Source organism: Anomalospiza imberbis, chromosome Z (assembly GCF_031753505.1).
Source record: "Anomalospiza imberbis isolate Cuckoo-Finch-1a 21T00152 chromosome Z, ASM3175350v1, whole genome shotgun sequence".
Classification (NCBI taxonomy): Eukaryota; Metazoa; Chordata; class Aves; order Passeriformes; family Viduidae; genus Anomalospiza; species Anomalospiza imberbis.
This window is the reverse complement of record NC_089721.1, coordinates 62,176,064-62,193,140: the sequence shown is the minus strand read 5'-3', so window position 1 is coordinate 62,193,140 and position 17,077 is coordinate 62,176,064. Positions and strand designations below refer to the sequence as shown.

The following is a 17,077-nucleotide window of genomic DNA, read 5'->3' as shown; positions in this document are numbered from 1 at the left end:
AGGGACTAATAATAAAAGGGTGGCTGGACAGGAACAAACGCAGATCCAAACCAATATGGTTAATCTGACATTCTCCCTTTATTGTTTACAGACAGTAGTTTTTATACACTTCTAGATAGTTTACAATCGTGAGCACACTCTCATTGGCAAGCAGACATTGTTTGTTCCTGTCTTAAGGTGGACAAAGTTTCACACTGCAGACCTATACTAATTCACACCTAGATAGCTCAGTACTTTCTGTTATACCTTGACATAATTTCTGACTGCGCTACAAACTTATTCTTAACTGCACCACAGGCTTCCAGGCCTCGCCCAGGCCCACATCTGAGGCCTAGGCTGGGGTAGCTCAACCTTCACTTTAAACATATGAATCACACACATCCAGATCGTGACCCATTTCCCTCAGAAATTCCTCTACAATGGGCTCATGAAGGAATTGGGGTTTTTTTCTGCCTAACCCAGCAGGCAAATATTTCCCACTTTAGCACTCAAATACATGGAATTAAAAATAGGCAAAGTTGGAGGACACAGAACACTCTTGAAGTCTTATCTTTCAAGACAATAATGGAAACTTGGGCTTTTTGAAAATCTGTGTCCTGTGCTGGTGAAGTAGGTGAACTGAAGCTTTGCTATAATATGTCTATATTTTGATATATTTCTAGATTTCTCCCTAAATATGGCCCCCTATAAGGAGAGAGGTATATTTTGACAAAAAATGCTGAAATGAAACTTTGCTCGTCAGTCTGTCCTTCATGCATGATTTTCACTGCTTTTTAAGGGATGAAGAAGAGAAAAAAAAATCTCACTCAGATGGTACCGCTGAACAGGATAATGGGAACCAGACAAAGGCTGTCAGTCGAATTGGCAATTCAAATAACCCATTCCTGGACATCCCTCATGACCCCAATGCTGCCGTGTATAAAACTGGATTTCTGGCCCGGAAAATCCATGCAGATATGGATGGAAAAAAAAGTGAGTAATTTTTCAATCCTAATGTGTTACTTTCTCGTTATGTCTTCACAATGCCACTTACCAATGAGCCCATGTACTTCTAAAGGTGAATAGTGGTACTTCATTAGGGGAAATAGCAGCAGTAACAGGCAACACAACAACTGGATTATCACACTCTCACTGTTAGGCTAGAATTTACAATGTTCAGTCCCATTTGCAGAAGCTCTAATGCATAAGTATAAGAAGTAATGTGATACAGCAAAGCAGTGTGAATTTTTGGGCTAAAAGAAACTTAATATAGTGCTTTACAGATAGAAAATATTTTCAAGTGAATTACAGTAGCAGTTCTGCAGTAATTTGATAATTCTCCTTTTCCTTATGTGACACCAGATTGTTCCAGATCTCCTCTCCTCTCCTCTCTGGGTCTGTCTTTGAAGAAAGGCTGTTCTTTACCTCTGTTTTGAAGATACTGTTCCCTTCCATACTTTCCCAGCCTTGGATCACATATCCAGTGAACGGTGGCAGCTTTTGGCAACAGCCAGCTTTTTACTATGCAGTTCCTCCCTGCCCCTTTCTTGTAATAATCCTGCTGTGTCTCTTACTTCAGCTATCTTCTGTTTGTGGGGCACTAATCATCAAGGGCCTCTGATGCACCTGTGTGTGTTTTGTTGTTTATATATCTTCATTTGTTGTCTATAGATCTTGGAAAAAGCTGAGGTTAGTCAGAGCATCTGTGTTTTCCCCAGTAACTGTTGATGATTGCCTACTCATGATTCACATTGGTAGGCTAAATCCCAAAGACAAAGTCTAGCTTCATGATAGGTTTCCAGTAACAGCCAGTCTCTCCTAGGCTAAGCTCTTTGGTGTTCACATGTTTTGCTAGTCTATTTCAGAAGGTACAATTGGAGGTCAGTATTTTCAAGATGGAAGCTAACAGCTGGACAACTGGATTCAGACAGAGGTGTCAAAATCAAGCTGACCTAATTCTTTGTGATGACTGGATACTCTAAATAGGCTTGTCTTTATTAAACATCTTCTTATTCAACCATAATAAGTAATTGTATCTGGTTGCCTTTATTAAATTATTTCTTTAATTATAAATACCAGAATTGCTCATTATTTAGCACACTGGACACTGGCATTCTGGAGATAACTCTTTTATGAGTAATGTAATTAGGGCCACATTTTCAGAAGTTCCTGTACAATTTAAAGGTCTGTCTTCTTCAAAGAAGTTGCATTCTGGCTTTCCAGGTGCTAATAAAACTTCTTTTGTTTGTTTGTTAGTTAGACCTTTTCATACTTCATTTTCTAATGGAGTCCTTGCAGGGCAGAGATTAGCTTGTGTGGGATTTCTAATGAAGCGATGTGCTAGAATGCTCATCTGTATTTTCTCAGGAACCTAGTTCTGAGGGCTAAAGCACTTAGGCACTTAGAGGAGAAGGATGTAACGGGCTAGTGGCTGGAAACTGAACTGAACAAATGCCAATTAGAAGTAATTTGTTTTACAAATTGTTTTACAAGATGAGAATGATTCACTTCTGGGACAAGAGACTTGTAACTTCTTCATCTTCACTTTCTGTCTTCAGATCAGAATGGGATGCCTTTCTGAGTGTCATTCTTTAGTTGTCTGTGTATTAATTTCAGTATAGTGTCAGTAATATACTATATGGATACTGGTCAGCGATGTATGCTTGGTGGGGAGTGAGCTTACATGTAGGCTTCTGGTCTCTGGTGCTGTGACTGTACAGCTTGCGCCTAATTCTCTCCCTCTGTCGTACCTGATTTTCAGACTGGATCCTTCAGACTTGAGGCTGAATTTACTTCCCTCCCTCCGCCACTGCTTGTCTCTAGGAATTTATGGGCTAGATATGTTGTCTCTGTTACGTTCTTCAACATCAAACTGGCTTTCTTGTGGGGTTGGGTGTTTTACATATGATTTTGGTTGGCACCCTTATCCTTTCTTAATGCCACCTTGGGACTGCAGCAGCAGTAAAGGGGAATGATGCTCTGGGGAGACACTGCTTTCTGTGTAGTATCCCACTGGTTCTGAGCAGTTCCTGCCAGCCTGCTGTGGCATGTAGAAAGACTGGTTCTTTCTGAAAACTGCTGTGGTGCAGAGCTCAGATGTAGTTGTGCAGGGGCAATATCTGCCTGTCTTCAAGAGCACAAAGACTGGATCTCTGTGGCTCTCTGTGGCCTGCTTTCTGCATTGCTGCTGTTCCTTTCTGATCGAGTCCAGGGCTGTCATCAGGGCTGTTGTATTACTCTCTCTCACAGCAGGTACATGCAGGCGCTGTGCTAAGTTGCATTGTCCTTTAGAAAAGATAGTTCAAAGGAGGTTTAACATAGGACTAATGTAGCTCTCCTGTAGCGTAGACAAAGTATAAAAATGGATCTGATTTAAATGGGTTTTCATTTGTTTTCTTTCCAGCTCCCCGGGGAAAACGAGGCTGGAAAACCTTTTACGCTGTGCTGAAGGGAACAGTCCTGTACTTGCAGAAGGTAGGGGAAATCACTGTCTTTTGAAAACTAATTAAAGAGAGATAAAGCAGCACGCATCCTCTCCACTCTCTCAGCGCACCTCCAGGCTCCTTTGCCTCGGATGCACAGCATGACAATTCTCCCTACCCCCATCTTATTAACACAGACATTCAGGCGTGAATCCTCGCATTGACACCGTGTCCCTTTTCACAATTTCGAGTTCAGTTCCACTGCCTGCATCCACATGTGCACCCTGTAAGTTCCAGCATATGCCACTGCTGTCTCACACAGCTGAAAATAACAGCCAGCTTCACCAGCAGTGTCACCTCTCTGTTTTGTGCACACATTCCTCTAGGCTGCTTTTAACTTTGCATTTCATACATATGACTTCCCCTTCTGTAAGGTTGTCCTCCTTTCCCACCTTTTCACAGTACACTTTTCTGCAATGCCTGCAAGACGAGCTGCAAAACAATTGAACAACAGCTTGGCTTTGGTATGAATCTGCAGCTTCTGTTCCTTTGCCAAATTGAAGGATAAAAGGATACTTTTTTTTCCACAAAGCAAGAAAGGACTGGTTTCTAACAAAATGTGCTTCCTGACAGCAAGATGTCTAAATGTCTAAAAAAAAAGTCAGATTAAACCCTTCAAGCCTTTTGTTGCAAGCTTAAATATAATATAGTACATTTTTAACTCCAATGTTAGAACATAAAATGCAACATATGAGTGAGAACTGTCAAAATCAAATAAATGGCAGCAGCTAAGTAGGTTGTTAAGGCTTTTTGCCCTCCAGTATAGATGAAATATTCATGGAATAGGTGCTGCTTGTCCAGACTGCCCTATATTGCAGAAGTATGCTTCTTTGAAAGCTCTTCTATAGTCTCACTCAAAAATTGACAATTTTGTGACTATCAGGAGTGCAAATACATACTGCTGTTTCCTCCTCTCCTGCTGTGGCTTTCTGAAGTTGTTGGTTTCACTGGAGCCAACCTGATTAGTCTCTTGAGAATAAAGAGTGATTTGAATCAGATTATTATAGCATGAGGTTTACAAGGTGAATGCTCTGGGTGCAGTACCTTTTTGAGGGGGCTGAAATCTTGAAACAGATAAAACAATCTGCAGTCAGGATAGAAGATTTGGGCTGAAAGTTGGATGTGATATGCTCAGAGACAGTGCAAGACACTAAAACCAAGTCTGCTGAATCCCAAGTCCTTTTGCTGGGAATACGTTCAGGTATTACTAAAGTGCCTTCATGGCAGGCTTGTACTTGCCCTTTTATGACCAAAGTGGATTCATCTGCTTCAGTTTCTGAAACAAGTAATCTTTAATGTTCACCTGAAAAAACTGCATGGTTCTCTGAGAAAGAAGACTCTTTTTTTGTGATACAAGAATTAATTTCTTATTTGATATTCAAGGGAAAGAACTGAGTATACTGTCTATTTTAGCACCTTAATTAAATATTTTTATGAGTATTGCTGGCATATTAGTTGAAAATGCTTTCTGTTTAATAAAATGTAGAGATGCTGATGTAGCATGCACATTTTCTTCAGAATGCTGCCCTCCCCCCTGTAACCCTCCATGTTTTCAGAAGCAGGGAGTAATTCCACATATGACCGCATTTTTGCAGAACAAAATGAATTGTTGGAATTCTTGGTCATATTTGTTTGTTAGTTGTGTATTTTGCACTTGTCAGAGCACTTGAATTCAGTGGTTACGGGGCAGTACTCTGCAGAGCTGCATTTTCGCATTTGCATGGGAGCCATCCATTGCATTGAAGCCATCTAACTGTAGCACACTGCCAAGCAAGGCTTTTGCACTGTGAGAGGTTGACAGAAGGGTGTGATGGGAGGTAACTCATTCCAAGAGTGATGGGGCAGCTGTGAGCCTCCCCAGGGTGCCTCTGGCCCCTGCTCAGCCACATGCTACAGCTGTGAAAAAGCCTGTGATTTCAGCTTTAGAGGGTCCACCAGGGCTTTCCTTCAGCACTCAAATAAACTTTACTCTGCTAGGGATGTAGTATCATAGAAGGTGAAGGTGCCAGAGTTTAAAAATACACAGCTAGGCCAAGTAGATATAGTAAAGGTTGCTGAGCTGCTGTTTCCTTCTGTAGGGACTGAAATTATCCTAATTTTAGGAAGTACTGAAGCATTTTAGAACAATTTAATTTCTTTGCAGAAGTGTGTAGTTCTGGAAATAGTCCTGGCAACAGTCCTGGTCAAAGGGTTGCCTTGTATCGGTTGACCTTCTCTCCTGATTATAGAGAAGGTGAAGCTGACATAATGCAGTAGGGTGGGGTGCATTCACAAGCACGTCCTCTTTCTCTCATTCCCTATATACCTGTGGAGATGACATCTGTGATGGTGGCTTCATTGCACTATTCAAGTGGGATAGAGAGAAATCTCAGTGTACAGGTGCTGTGTACACAAAAACACACGTACAAACCTCTGCAGTATTGCTTTCTGTGTTCATCTGTAACTCAGCTGTTCCCTCAGTACACTATTGTAATATAAATATTAAGTGTTCATAGCAGCTGTGAATCCCCCAGTGAGCAGTGTAATCCCAATTCTGCTGTCTCTCTGCTTGCATTGCTGTTTTCCTTGTTTTGCTGTCAAAGGCCATGTATGAGAGTGTTTTGTAAATGGTGGTCACTTGAGATTTACTGAGGATTTTTCTGGACAGCCTTGTCTCCCTGCCCACCTTTTTTTTTCCCATTGGATTTATTCCAGTGCCAATTCCTCTGGTGCGTATTGTTTTGTTCTTAAATAAGTGATTTAGGAGAGATGGTTTCTGAATTAGTGAGCATAGAGGGCACTGGAGGAGCTCAGTGGAAATGTTCACAATTAGCCAACTAAACATGCCTGCGCAGTATCATCTAAAATAAGAAGTTTGACATGTTAGGGACATCGGCTGTATCTCTGGGCATCCTCAGGCCAAGGTTAATTTCCTGCCCTCTGTTCATGGCAAGAGGAAATTGCAAAGTAGCAGCTTGACAGAATGTCTGTTCACTGGACTGACATGGGATGTGATGTGCATACACAATAGAAGCTTATAAGGAGAGGACATAAGGCTGACCTCACTTCCTTTCTAGAAATTGCTTCTGGGCGAACAGAGCATGACAGAAACCTCCGTGTTTTGTTTGGACTCTTCTGTGAGGTTTGCAACATCTTTGTTCTTTGATATGGCACCTCATAATCTCACAGGCTTCAGGTATTTTTATATAAATTTTGTCAAATTTCCTCTGTTAAAAATTAAAAAAAAATAGAGAAAGGCCAGACTGATGTAAAGTGTTTGGTAGTGACACTTTCTGAAAGAGAATCTTGTAGCTGTCACATGCAGCTGCATGGAGATATCCATCTATAGTACAGTAACTGATAAGAAAAGACAAATCATTCTCTGGTTTACCAAAAATGTATTTAGAAATACGCTTACTCTGGGTCATCAAGATGTGGGAAAGTCATTCTCCAGGAGTTTGAGAAACATGATTTCAGCATGCCATTGCATTATATGCAGCACTCACATCAGCCTTCAGCTGACAAATCATAGTTTCTTTCTGGCTCCATATATTTCTTGCCACTGTCTAGGTCTAACTTTAGAGACTTACCTTCCATTTCAGCTCAGTCTGAAGGCTCACATCAGCACATCATCACACAGACTGTCCTTGACGGCTTAGGCAAAAATGGATGTTCCTACTCCCCTAGCATTCCCTACCAGTCAAAAAGAGTTGAAGGCCTTGGAGAAGGAATTTTGGCAGTAAATTCATGTCCTTGCAGCTTTCTCTGAGGCTCGCAAACTATGTGGAGACATTTCCGGTATGCTGATCAGTGCCTTTGGAGAAGCTGGCAGAGGCCCAGCTGTCGAGGTAGATTGCAGCCAACTGATCTGGTGGGATTAGCAAAGATTACCATGAATGCTTTGTGTTGGAAAGGAGGGCTTATCAGCCAGGGCTGCTTCTGGGACTGCCCAAATGTGGACTTCTTCTGAAACAGGTTTAGTCACCAGAGTAAGTTGTAGACATGGGATGCAACTCACAGAGGAGGCTAGGAGGCAACAAGTTAAGTGATAGCTGACACTGTCTCTAGGCAGTAATATGAGGTAAGATAGAGTATCATATGTCTGAGGCCTGTCTAATTTCATTTCCTGGCTCTCAGATTTTCGCAGTCTTCCTGGACAATGGAGCCAGTCGTTTCCCCCAAAACTACCACCAAATAAATCAGCTTGTGACCCCTTACAGGAAAGGGCTTGATCTGAGGCCTTGCCTCCTCCATCTTCAAGACAGGGTATGCCAGACTTCTTGAATAAGGTTTAAAGAAATGCCCTAAGTGGGCATAGACAAAATCCTTCAAGACAGACAGATGCCTCCAAATCTTGCTGAGTCTCAAATGATGAGAGAGGAAGGACATTTAGCTTTGCTCACTGCCAGTCCTTGTAAACCCCTCATATCACAGATCTTTAGGTTGGCAGCTGCCCTTTGGTCACCTGTGCAGTAATGCTCTGCCATTCTGCTGGGCCTGCCAGACCCATGGTGGGTTGTGCCCTTCCTTAGCTCCAGATAGAGGTGGTGGTGTGGCAGGACTGCTGGGTAGCTGCCTCTTCTAAGTGTCTGAGCAGCAGTGTGGGAAGTTGTGGGCCTGCCTGCACTAGCAGGACCTCCATCAGAAAGGATGCAACATGGCAGAGGAGCAAGATGTTTTCTCCCATCTTCCAAGATATGGTCACCACAGCTGGTGACTCCCTATCCACTGAAACTCAACCTGGAGAGCCCCAGACCAGCATGGCTGAAAGTTCAGATACCTTTGGCAGTGGTGTGGATTCCTCTGGCTGCAATCCTGTTTGGTGTGCTGCCAGAAAAGTTCTGTAAATGAATTCATGCACATTAACTAGCTCTTCTCTCAGGCGGGCACCTTCCGGGATGTTGAAGCTATTGCCAATCCCTGCACACATTCTGCATCCTGCACTGTGTTTCCTGATAAACCTCATCTCATAAATTGTGTTCAAGTGCAGGATCAATAGTTACAATGCCTGCAGGGAGTTACTTCACTGCTTTGCAGCTGTCACACTCAGTGCATATTCCAGGTGAGACTGATTTCCGTGATACACTAAGGGGGAGAAATGCAGTCAAATACAGAGTGCTTTGGCCTGCCCTTCAGAAAAAAAGTGATGCAGCCTTACTTGAAAATCACTTTTCTTTCAAAAAGCTCCTGGCTTTCCCAAGCCATTTATAGTCATGTGGTCTTTGGATGGAGCTTGTGGCTACATTATGCCCTTGTCCAGCTTCCGTCACTCAGAAGATCAAAGATTGCTTAGAGCCTGAAGCTTGCAAACAAGAGTCCCTGCTTTTGTCATCTGGTGTTAGGAGTGGTACAGTTACTGTGTCAGAAACCCAGATAGAGCTGTGCTTGCCATTTTTAGACCATCATTAGAGAGATGTAAGGGAGTTTGCTGTAATTTTCTTTGTGCACATGGTAAGGAGTCTTCTGTGGTGTGTGAGGGCTTGCCTAAGAGCATCTACAAAGGTAATTGGTTGAGAAAAATTAAAATCAGGCAGTGGAGGCTGAGAACACAAGTAGCTGAGCAGTGGAGGTGGGGAGCTGATTATGAAGGATTCTTGAAGACAAATAATCCACAGCTGTTGTCATAGTCAAATACTTTCTGCTTACATCTCTTCCTGTCATGCAGGTACTAGAACTACTTCTCTCCCTTGGAAAGACATCAAAACAGAGAAAGAAAGAAAGAGAAAGTAAAACATGTTAAGGGTAGTGGAAACCACAAGTCAGGTTGCACTTAGTTCATATACTCTATTACTATTTCTGAACTCTAGAATAAGAGTTTTTTCCTTAGGTTAAGGAAAAAGGAATAGTACATGCAGAAATTAAATGCCCTAAATTTTCCCCTGCTATCTCCTGCAGGATGAATATAAGCCAGAAAAGGCTTTGTCGGAGGAAGATCTGAAGAATGCGGTTAGTGTGCACCATGCGCTGGCATCCAAGGCAACAGACTATGAGAAGAAACCCAATGTCCTCAAGCTTAAAACAGCAGATTGGAGAGTCCTGCTTTTCCAAGCCCAGTAAGTGCTTGCCTCATGCCACTCATTGAGGAAAGAAAGCAGTGCTGAAGGAGGAATAAATTCCTGCCTGGGCAGGTTAAAACAGAGGCTTAAGAGGTTCAATCTGTTTATTTGATCAGAAATAAGATTAAGTAGTGATGTGATTAGAGTGCACAAGTGGTGCATGAGAAAGAAACATCAGGTTTTAAGAGGCTTTTTAATCTAGCTGAGAGAAGCATAACAAGATGCAGCAGCTAGAAACTGAAGCTCCAGGAAATTCAATTTTGAAGCAAGGCATAAACTTATAACTGTCAGGATGATTAATCATTGAAGCAAATGACCAAAGGTAGCCTTGGATTGTCTGTCTCCTGATGTCATCAAGTCCTAGCTGGATGGCTTTCTAGAAGCTATGCTGTGGTTAGAAACAAAGTTACTACTTAATACAAGAATGATTTGATAAATGATTGATTCAGATACATAGAATACACAGAATGATTTTTCATGCTGTGATATCCAGACATAACAGATGACCTACCTTTTGCTTCTGAGCCCTTTTCCACTGAGATCCGTATTAAACCTCCTAGAGATCTGTGGTGTCCAGCACAACTGAGACCTTAGGACATATATCTGAATCAGGGCATTAGTTGGCTCTGTCAGCTGTGTTACTGGGATTGGATTAGGGAAAGATGTGTGCTAGGGTATGGACCAAACCACAAGCCAGCCTGTGACCGAGTTACTTAGCACTAACTGCTTGCAAACATAGGCAGGAAGACAGAGCAGACTCTCAAGACTTGCCTAGTTTTGGTTATTCTGAATTTTTAGAATACTATAGAAGGGATGGAAATAGGTAGATGAGGCTGAGTCAGCAAGGCTGAGTGCCTAATGTTTGTTGCTTCCTCAGGAGCCAAGAAGAAATGCAGACCTGGATCAACAAGATTAACTGTGTGGCTGCTGTCTTCTCTGCACCACCATTTCCAGCAGCCATTGGCTCTCAGAAGAAGTTCAGTCGCCCACTCCTGCCAGCCACCACAACAAAGCTATCTCAGGTGAGACATTTTTATATAGAGGGTAGGTGATGATGATTTCTCTTTCTGGCTGGACACTGGATGGTGGTCCTTGTCACTGTTTTATAACTGTTGCCACTAGCAGTCCTAGGAGTAGAAGGCTTGCATAGTAAATCTCTGCTCATTTCCTCACGCAAGATTCGAAGTGGCGGGGAGAAGAGGAACAGACTCAAATACAATTGATTTATGTTTTTGAAGAAAATAGATAAAGGATTAGATAATGAATTTTCTTCTTGTGCTTATGGCCCTGCAGAGGATATTTCAGATACTGATTGATGGGGTTTTTTGGATTTGAGTGTTTATGAAAGCTACTCATTTCAGAAGAAGTGGACGTACTCCTGGTCTTTGGCTTATTGAATTGATAAAAGGTGAAAGCTTTTGATGCATCAGACAAGCATCAATTATATTTCTCCCACTAGATTTTCCAGACTCCATTTATCAGCTCAGAAATTTCTTGTATAATATATATTTATAAACTGTGTCTTACATTAATCTCTTCAGTCTCTCTTGTGATCACATAAGCTTTTAGCATCCCGTGGCAAGGAGTTTCACAGCTCTACCGCTTCTTGCACAAACGCATGTATTTTCTGCTTGTCTCAGAGTGACTGTGTCAGATGCTTGTGCCCATAGCTTTTTGTATTTTGGGAGATGCAATGCCTGCCTGGAATTCCTCCTGCATTGGCAGGAACATGATACTGATTGTGTTGATGAGATTGACAGAGTGACAGAGATTGTACTTCATGACATCTTCCTGTAGCTTTTAAAGTGATATGCCCATGGTGGATTGCTTCTTAAATGCATTTGTTGGGTTTTTTTTAACTGTCTTCAAAGCTTAGCAACTATCCTTAGAAACCACTGTCTCAAAATCTGTGTTTCTCTAAGGGTGTGGGGGTTTTAGGTTGCCTGTGCTTTTTCTCTCTCCATGACAGTAGCCTTTCTTCTTACAATGTGGTGACTGACTTACCGTTTTTTGTTCTGGGTTAAAGTTTAAAGCATGTTATGTAAAAAAATGATACTAACTTGTCTCATCCTTTTGGTTTTAGTTTTTGCTCATGCATACCTTTTAAAAAATACAGTATGGGGCTTCCATAATTTACTCCCAGTCACCAAGGGAAGCTTTTTTACTCATTGTTCTGTATGATAGTTCCGTTTAGCATGTTGTTTTCCAGTCTCATTGTTTCCATTTAATCTGGAAAGGGAAAAGATAGATCAACCCTGTGGTTTGTATCTTGAAGAAGGAGAGACATGAAAAATGGAATAAGATAAGCTGTTTTAGACAAGTAAAAGAATGTTAAGTGTTCAAAATAGCTAAATTCAAAGGCAAGTAGAAACATGTCTGCTTTCATCTGTCAGTGTGGAAAAGCTGCCAGCAGGCTTTTTCTCATGAAAAAAAAAATACAAATTGTCAGATGCCTGTGGTTGATGTTTAGGATTTTATAGGATGAATCATGATGGACACTACTTCTTCAAAGGGTCTGTTCCTGGTCAGCCAGAAGTCGAGGTGCAGTGAGGACCTAGCATGGGTAAGGAAGAGAGGCTGGACATGATGACAGGTTGTGCAAGATCATTGTACCAGATTTTCTTTCGGAAACAGAGCACTGTATGATCTTGGTTAGTCCACCAAAAGAGGGATGTGACAAAGCTATATATAAAGGAGCAACCAGTCTAGAAAAGACCTACTAGGGTTTTGGGTTTTTTCTTTTTTTTCTGAACATGCGCAGCACACACAAAAACTCCAAAGCTGGTGCCCTGGAAATGACAAGTGCTGTATTAATAGCTGCTCAAAGACCTCCTGTCATCAGGCTGTAGAACTCACTACCACAGGATGTCCCTGGGACCAGGGAATCAGCACAATGTAAAGAGTGATTGAGCACTAATGAGAGAGCATGCACATTTAGGGTAGTAACTAACAGCAACAAGAATTTTTGGCAGTCTTTCTGTAGAGCCCTACCATTTTTAGGCAGAGGCAAATTATCCCACATGTTTCTCTCTTCAGTACTCCTGCAAAAGAATTGAAACACAAGATTAGTTGGGTCTTTGCTATCATCATCTGTAGAAGTTTTCCCCCTTACTGCTGTTTTCCGCAGCTTCAGCTCAGCGAGCCAAGAGGCTCAGTCCCCAGTGTGACTCAGTGCAGTGCAGACATATCTGAGCTAGGCTTGAAGCTGTGGGCTTCATTTGAGCTGTGGGCTGTGCTCAGAACCCCACCACTGAGGGACAACACTGTCAGCTGTTCCGTCTTCTGAGGCGAGGTGCTGACCTGGGTACTAGCTTTTGGCTAATTCACCAATATCTGCATGATCATTTTTCTATTTTGGACTTACCTAATTCAAACATAATTTCAGATCCAAGCCTAGAAATGGACAGAAGGCCATCCTGCAGGAGATGGAAACCTTCTGAGATGAGGGAAGGTTAGCTGACAGATGGACTGGAGGAAGTGAGTGGGCCTGGGATTATGATAAAGGAAATTGCCTAGAAAGTGGGAGTAGCAGCTCCTCACTTTTTCCAACTGTACAGTGAGATAAAAGCTGGTAGCAGCTTAGCAAAATGAGATACTTTTTGGGGACTAGACAGCCCTTCCTCTTCTGAATGCATTGTATTGTTCTAAACAAATAGAAACCACACACCAGAGAGATTTTGGCAGTGCAGAAATAGAAGGAGGGGCCTTGGCTCTATGTCTTTTCTATCCTGGAAGGAATTCCTTTTACATTGTAATGACCTGAGGCAGGGCCTTCACCTGTCTCATTCTGCCCTTGGTATGTCTGCATACACAACAGTCTTAATTAATTTACAAAAAATGTGTTAAAGCAAAAGTGTCATGTTGTCAGTATTGCTCGGCAGCAAGCTGCTTCCGTTGCTCACAGCAAGGCAATGGATGACAAGTTTGCTCTCCTTCCGCGTGGCATCTGCTAGCTGCTGAGTTTTTCTGCAAGCTTGGCCACTTTGAGTGCCTTTGAGAGAGCATGCCTTTGGTAGCAGCACTCTGGGATGACAGACCTTATCAATCTAAGAAAAAGAAACTGAGGTATTATTGTACAGGAACCTTTCTATTTTTCTTTGCTTATTGGATATTTTAGATTCTGTCACTTAAGTGCCTAATATGTTTCTGAAGGATGAACAGCTGAAGTCCCATGAAGCTAAGCTGAAGCAGATCGCCACTGAGCTTGCTGAACATCGCTCCTATCCTCCTGACAAGAAGCTCAAAGGCAAGGAGGTAGATGATTACAAACTGAAGGACCACTATCTGGAGTTTGAGGTATATATGGGAAACATTATTACTTTTACCTCTTGGGTATGGATGGTCTTATATTTGGGGTGCAGTCTTGAAGTTCTGCATTTTTCACTTTATATCCCCAGGAAGTGTGTTCTTGCTAGGCAGAAAAGTCACAGCAATTGCAGATGCTGGGATGTGGGTCTTCTTTCTGATGAGAATTTCCTTAGTGAATTTAGCTCCCAGTCTGTAATATGGAGGATAGAAACAAGATTCCTGTCCTTCCTGATGTACCTGTTTGATGACATTGTAAGATCTTCATGCACAAAGTGTCTCGTGTTGTAAAACTGTGTTGCCTAGTGTATTGGAACCTCAGTCTCTAAAGAATGACTGTGTTCTGCGGGAATACAGATAATGGTAATTGTCTTCCGTTGGTAGGTTCTGAAGGAACTGATATGCTGAAGTTATTTTCATTGGCATGCCTCCCTTCTCAGAGCCATATGTGTTGTATACCATTGAAATGGATGTCAGGATGAGAAGGAAAATGGTAGAATTAAAGATCACAGGGTTGAGTGATGCAACTTAGGCAGATGCATTAGGGGATTGTTTTGAGTATCTGACAGCAGCTTTTATCTGTAGTGGTGAATGCCACATTTTAGGACTGTGAGAATGAATCGGCAACCCAGCAGATGTCTGGTATTTGTTATGACTACACCTTTGAGCTGTTTCCCCCAGGACTGCAAGTCAATGTTGCCTTGGGTCTGAAAGGATCCTACTCTAAATAGGCACTGCCTGGCAAGGAAAATATGTAGTCTGAGAAAGAGGAAGAGCAGGTAAGACAGATGAGACCACCAGAGCTGATGCTGGAGGCAGCACAGCACAAGCCTCCAGAGCTGAAGTAAGCCTTCTGCCCCATGCTGTCAGTTTCTGGTAGAGGGACTTTTTTTACTCCTGGACTTAAATCATTGCATACTTTTGCTTTTATGGAAAGTTAACCACTGTGTAACCACTGTGTTGAGTTTCACTTTGCTGTAGGAATGTCCATCAACATGGCTTTATGAAGGAGGACTCATAACCTGACCAACATGATAGTCTTTTATGTTGTGATGTTTAGTGTGGTGGACGAGGGGAGAGCAGTGGATGTTGTTTGTTCTTCACTTTGACAAGAATTCTGACACTGTTACCTCTAAAAACCTTGTAGTCAAGCTGATGAAGTGGATTAGGAAGTTGACAGGTGAACAATCAAGATCAAAGGATTGTGATCAATGGCACAGTGTCAGTTAGTTTTGAACAGAGCATTCAGATGTGCAGAGTAAGCCACACACTTTCTCTCTGGAGGGGATCTTGTAAAACTTGGAAGATCAAGCATTTTCTTAGCTTTGGGTTCTTGACATAAAGTTTATTTTCTATCACTTTTAAAAGCTTGGCGAGTTAGGATGAAATGTAGGCTGGAATGTTAAAAGTTTATAGAAAGATTGATGAGGGAATAGATTGTTGTGGGGTTTTTTTCTGTTTCTGTGAATTTTACCAGGGCTAATATCCTTTATCTTTTAAGGATATTCCTCAGGTACCTCATTACAAATCAGAACCAGTATAGCCCAGGAAACAAAGGTGTCCTCTTCACGAGTGAGAGTCTCGAACAGCATTTGAGCCATGCAGTTCAGATTAGTGATCAGCTCTGCACGAGTGCTCATCTAAGCAGGCAAGTTGTGGCAACAGCTTCAGTTATGTGGGAGAAATGGTAATTCAAGGTGCTGGTTTGCTGTGCTGTGTTACCTTCACACTAAGCACAGATTTCACAGGCCATGTTGAACTACCAAAACACCATTCCAAGGGTCATGAGAGCAGGAAATTCCATAATGTTGGAAGTCAAACAGATGAGGCAGAAGGCTAACAGAGATCTTCTTCTGGAGCTAAGGCAAAAAAGTAAGGTGTATGCTGAGTGGAAGCAAGGTCAAGTGGCATGGGAAGAATCAGAGAGAGATGCTGCTCACCATTGTAACAAGAAAATTCATGTGGCCAAATCTCAGTTGGAGTTGCATCTGGCCAGAACTATGGGGGATAAAAGGAGTGTTTTAAAAAGAGTGTTTTAAAATATAATAATGGCAAAAGGCAGTGTAGAAGTAACATCAGCCTCTTACAGGATTGGGATGGTCATCTCACAAACAGGGACATGGGCAAGGCAGTCTTTGCCTCTGTCTGCAGTATGGATGTCAGGGGGATCTCAGTGCCCTGAGCTGAAGGACCATGACTGTGAGAATGATCAGCTCCCGTATAACCTTGAAGTTGTGTGGGATCAGCTGTTCCAGCTGGATCCCTGCAAATATATGGGGCCTAATGAGATTCATCCAAGAAACCTCAAACAATTTTCTGATGTCATCACAAAACTACTCTTGATGGTATTTTAACAGTCTGGAGAGATCCCCGTTGGCTGGAAACTATCTAATGTTTTCCCAATTTTCAAGAAGGGCAAGAAGGATGACACTGGAAATTGCAGGTCTGTCAGTCTCACTTCAGTGCCTGGTAAAATTACAGAAAATTATTCTGGGAAGTACTGGAAAACACCTGGAGGACACTGGAACCATCATCACAGCTAGCACGGCTTCATGAGAGGAAAGTCAGGCTTGTCCAACCTGGTTTCCTTTTATGACAGGATAACCCACTTAGTTAATCAATAGAAGCCAGTTAATGCAATCTGTTTTTGATTTCATAAAGCTTTTGATACTGTCTCTCACAGGACCCTTCTGGAGAAAATGTCCAGCCCACAGCTGGCTAAACACATCATGTGGTGGGTGAGCATCTGGCTCACGGGTCAGGCACAAAGGGACTGACAACAGACTGGTGTGATCTGTCACTAGTGGGGTTCCACAGGGCTCCATCTGTGCTCTTCAACAGCTTCATAAATGAATTGGACACAGGACTGGAAGGGATACTAAGCAAGTTTACAGATGATACAGAATGGAGAGAAGCTGCTGACTCCCTTGAAGGCAAGGAGGCCTCGCAGAGAGACCTTCAAAAATCAGAGGTCTGGGCCATCACCACCTGTATGAAGTTCAACAAGGGAAAGTGCTGGATTTTGCATCTGGGATGGGGCAACCCTGGGTGTATGGACCACCTGGGAATGAGGAAATGGAGAACAGTGCCATGGAAAGGGACCCGTTCAAGGGCAAGTTGAATATGAGTCAGCAGTGCCCTGGCAGCCAGGAGGGCCAGCTCTGTCCTGGGGTGCATCAGGCACAGCATCACCAGCCGGGCAAGAGAGGGGATTGTCCTGCTCTGCTCTGAGCTGTGGCAGCTTCATCTTGAGTGCTGGGGGCAGGTTTGGGCCCC

The 17,077-nt window shown here is 42.6% G+C and overlaps 1 protein-coding gene across 14 annotated transcripts in view; it reads left to right on the top strand.

Annotated features, from left to right (window-relative positions):
* Window positions 1-17,077, top strand: part of PSD3 (pleckstrin and Sec7 domain containing 3) — a 141,861-nt gene that overhangs the window by 90,063 nt on the left and 34,721 nt on the right. For 12 of the 14 annotated variants that reach the window (XM_068176215.1, XM_068176212.1, XM_068176218.1 and 9 more), the window contains 5 exons: window positions 779-972; window positions 3,383-3,453; window positions 9,336-9,493; window positions 10,374-10,518; window positions 13,649-13,792. In XM_068176215.1, coding sequence (XP_068032316.1) covers window positions 779-972; window positions 3,383-3,453; window positions 9,336-9,493; window positions 10,374-10,518; window positions 13,649-13,792 — 712 coding nt within the window. Of the gene's footprint in view, window positions 1-778; window positions 973-3,382; window positions 3,454-9,335; window positions 9,494-10,373; window positions 10,519-13,648; window positions 13,793-13,893; window positions 14,048-14,482; window positions 14,646-17,077 lie in introns of those variants that run through there. The other 2 variants (XM_068176219.1, XM_068176220.1) reach the window with 2 other exon arrangements.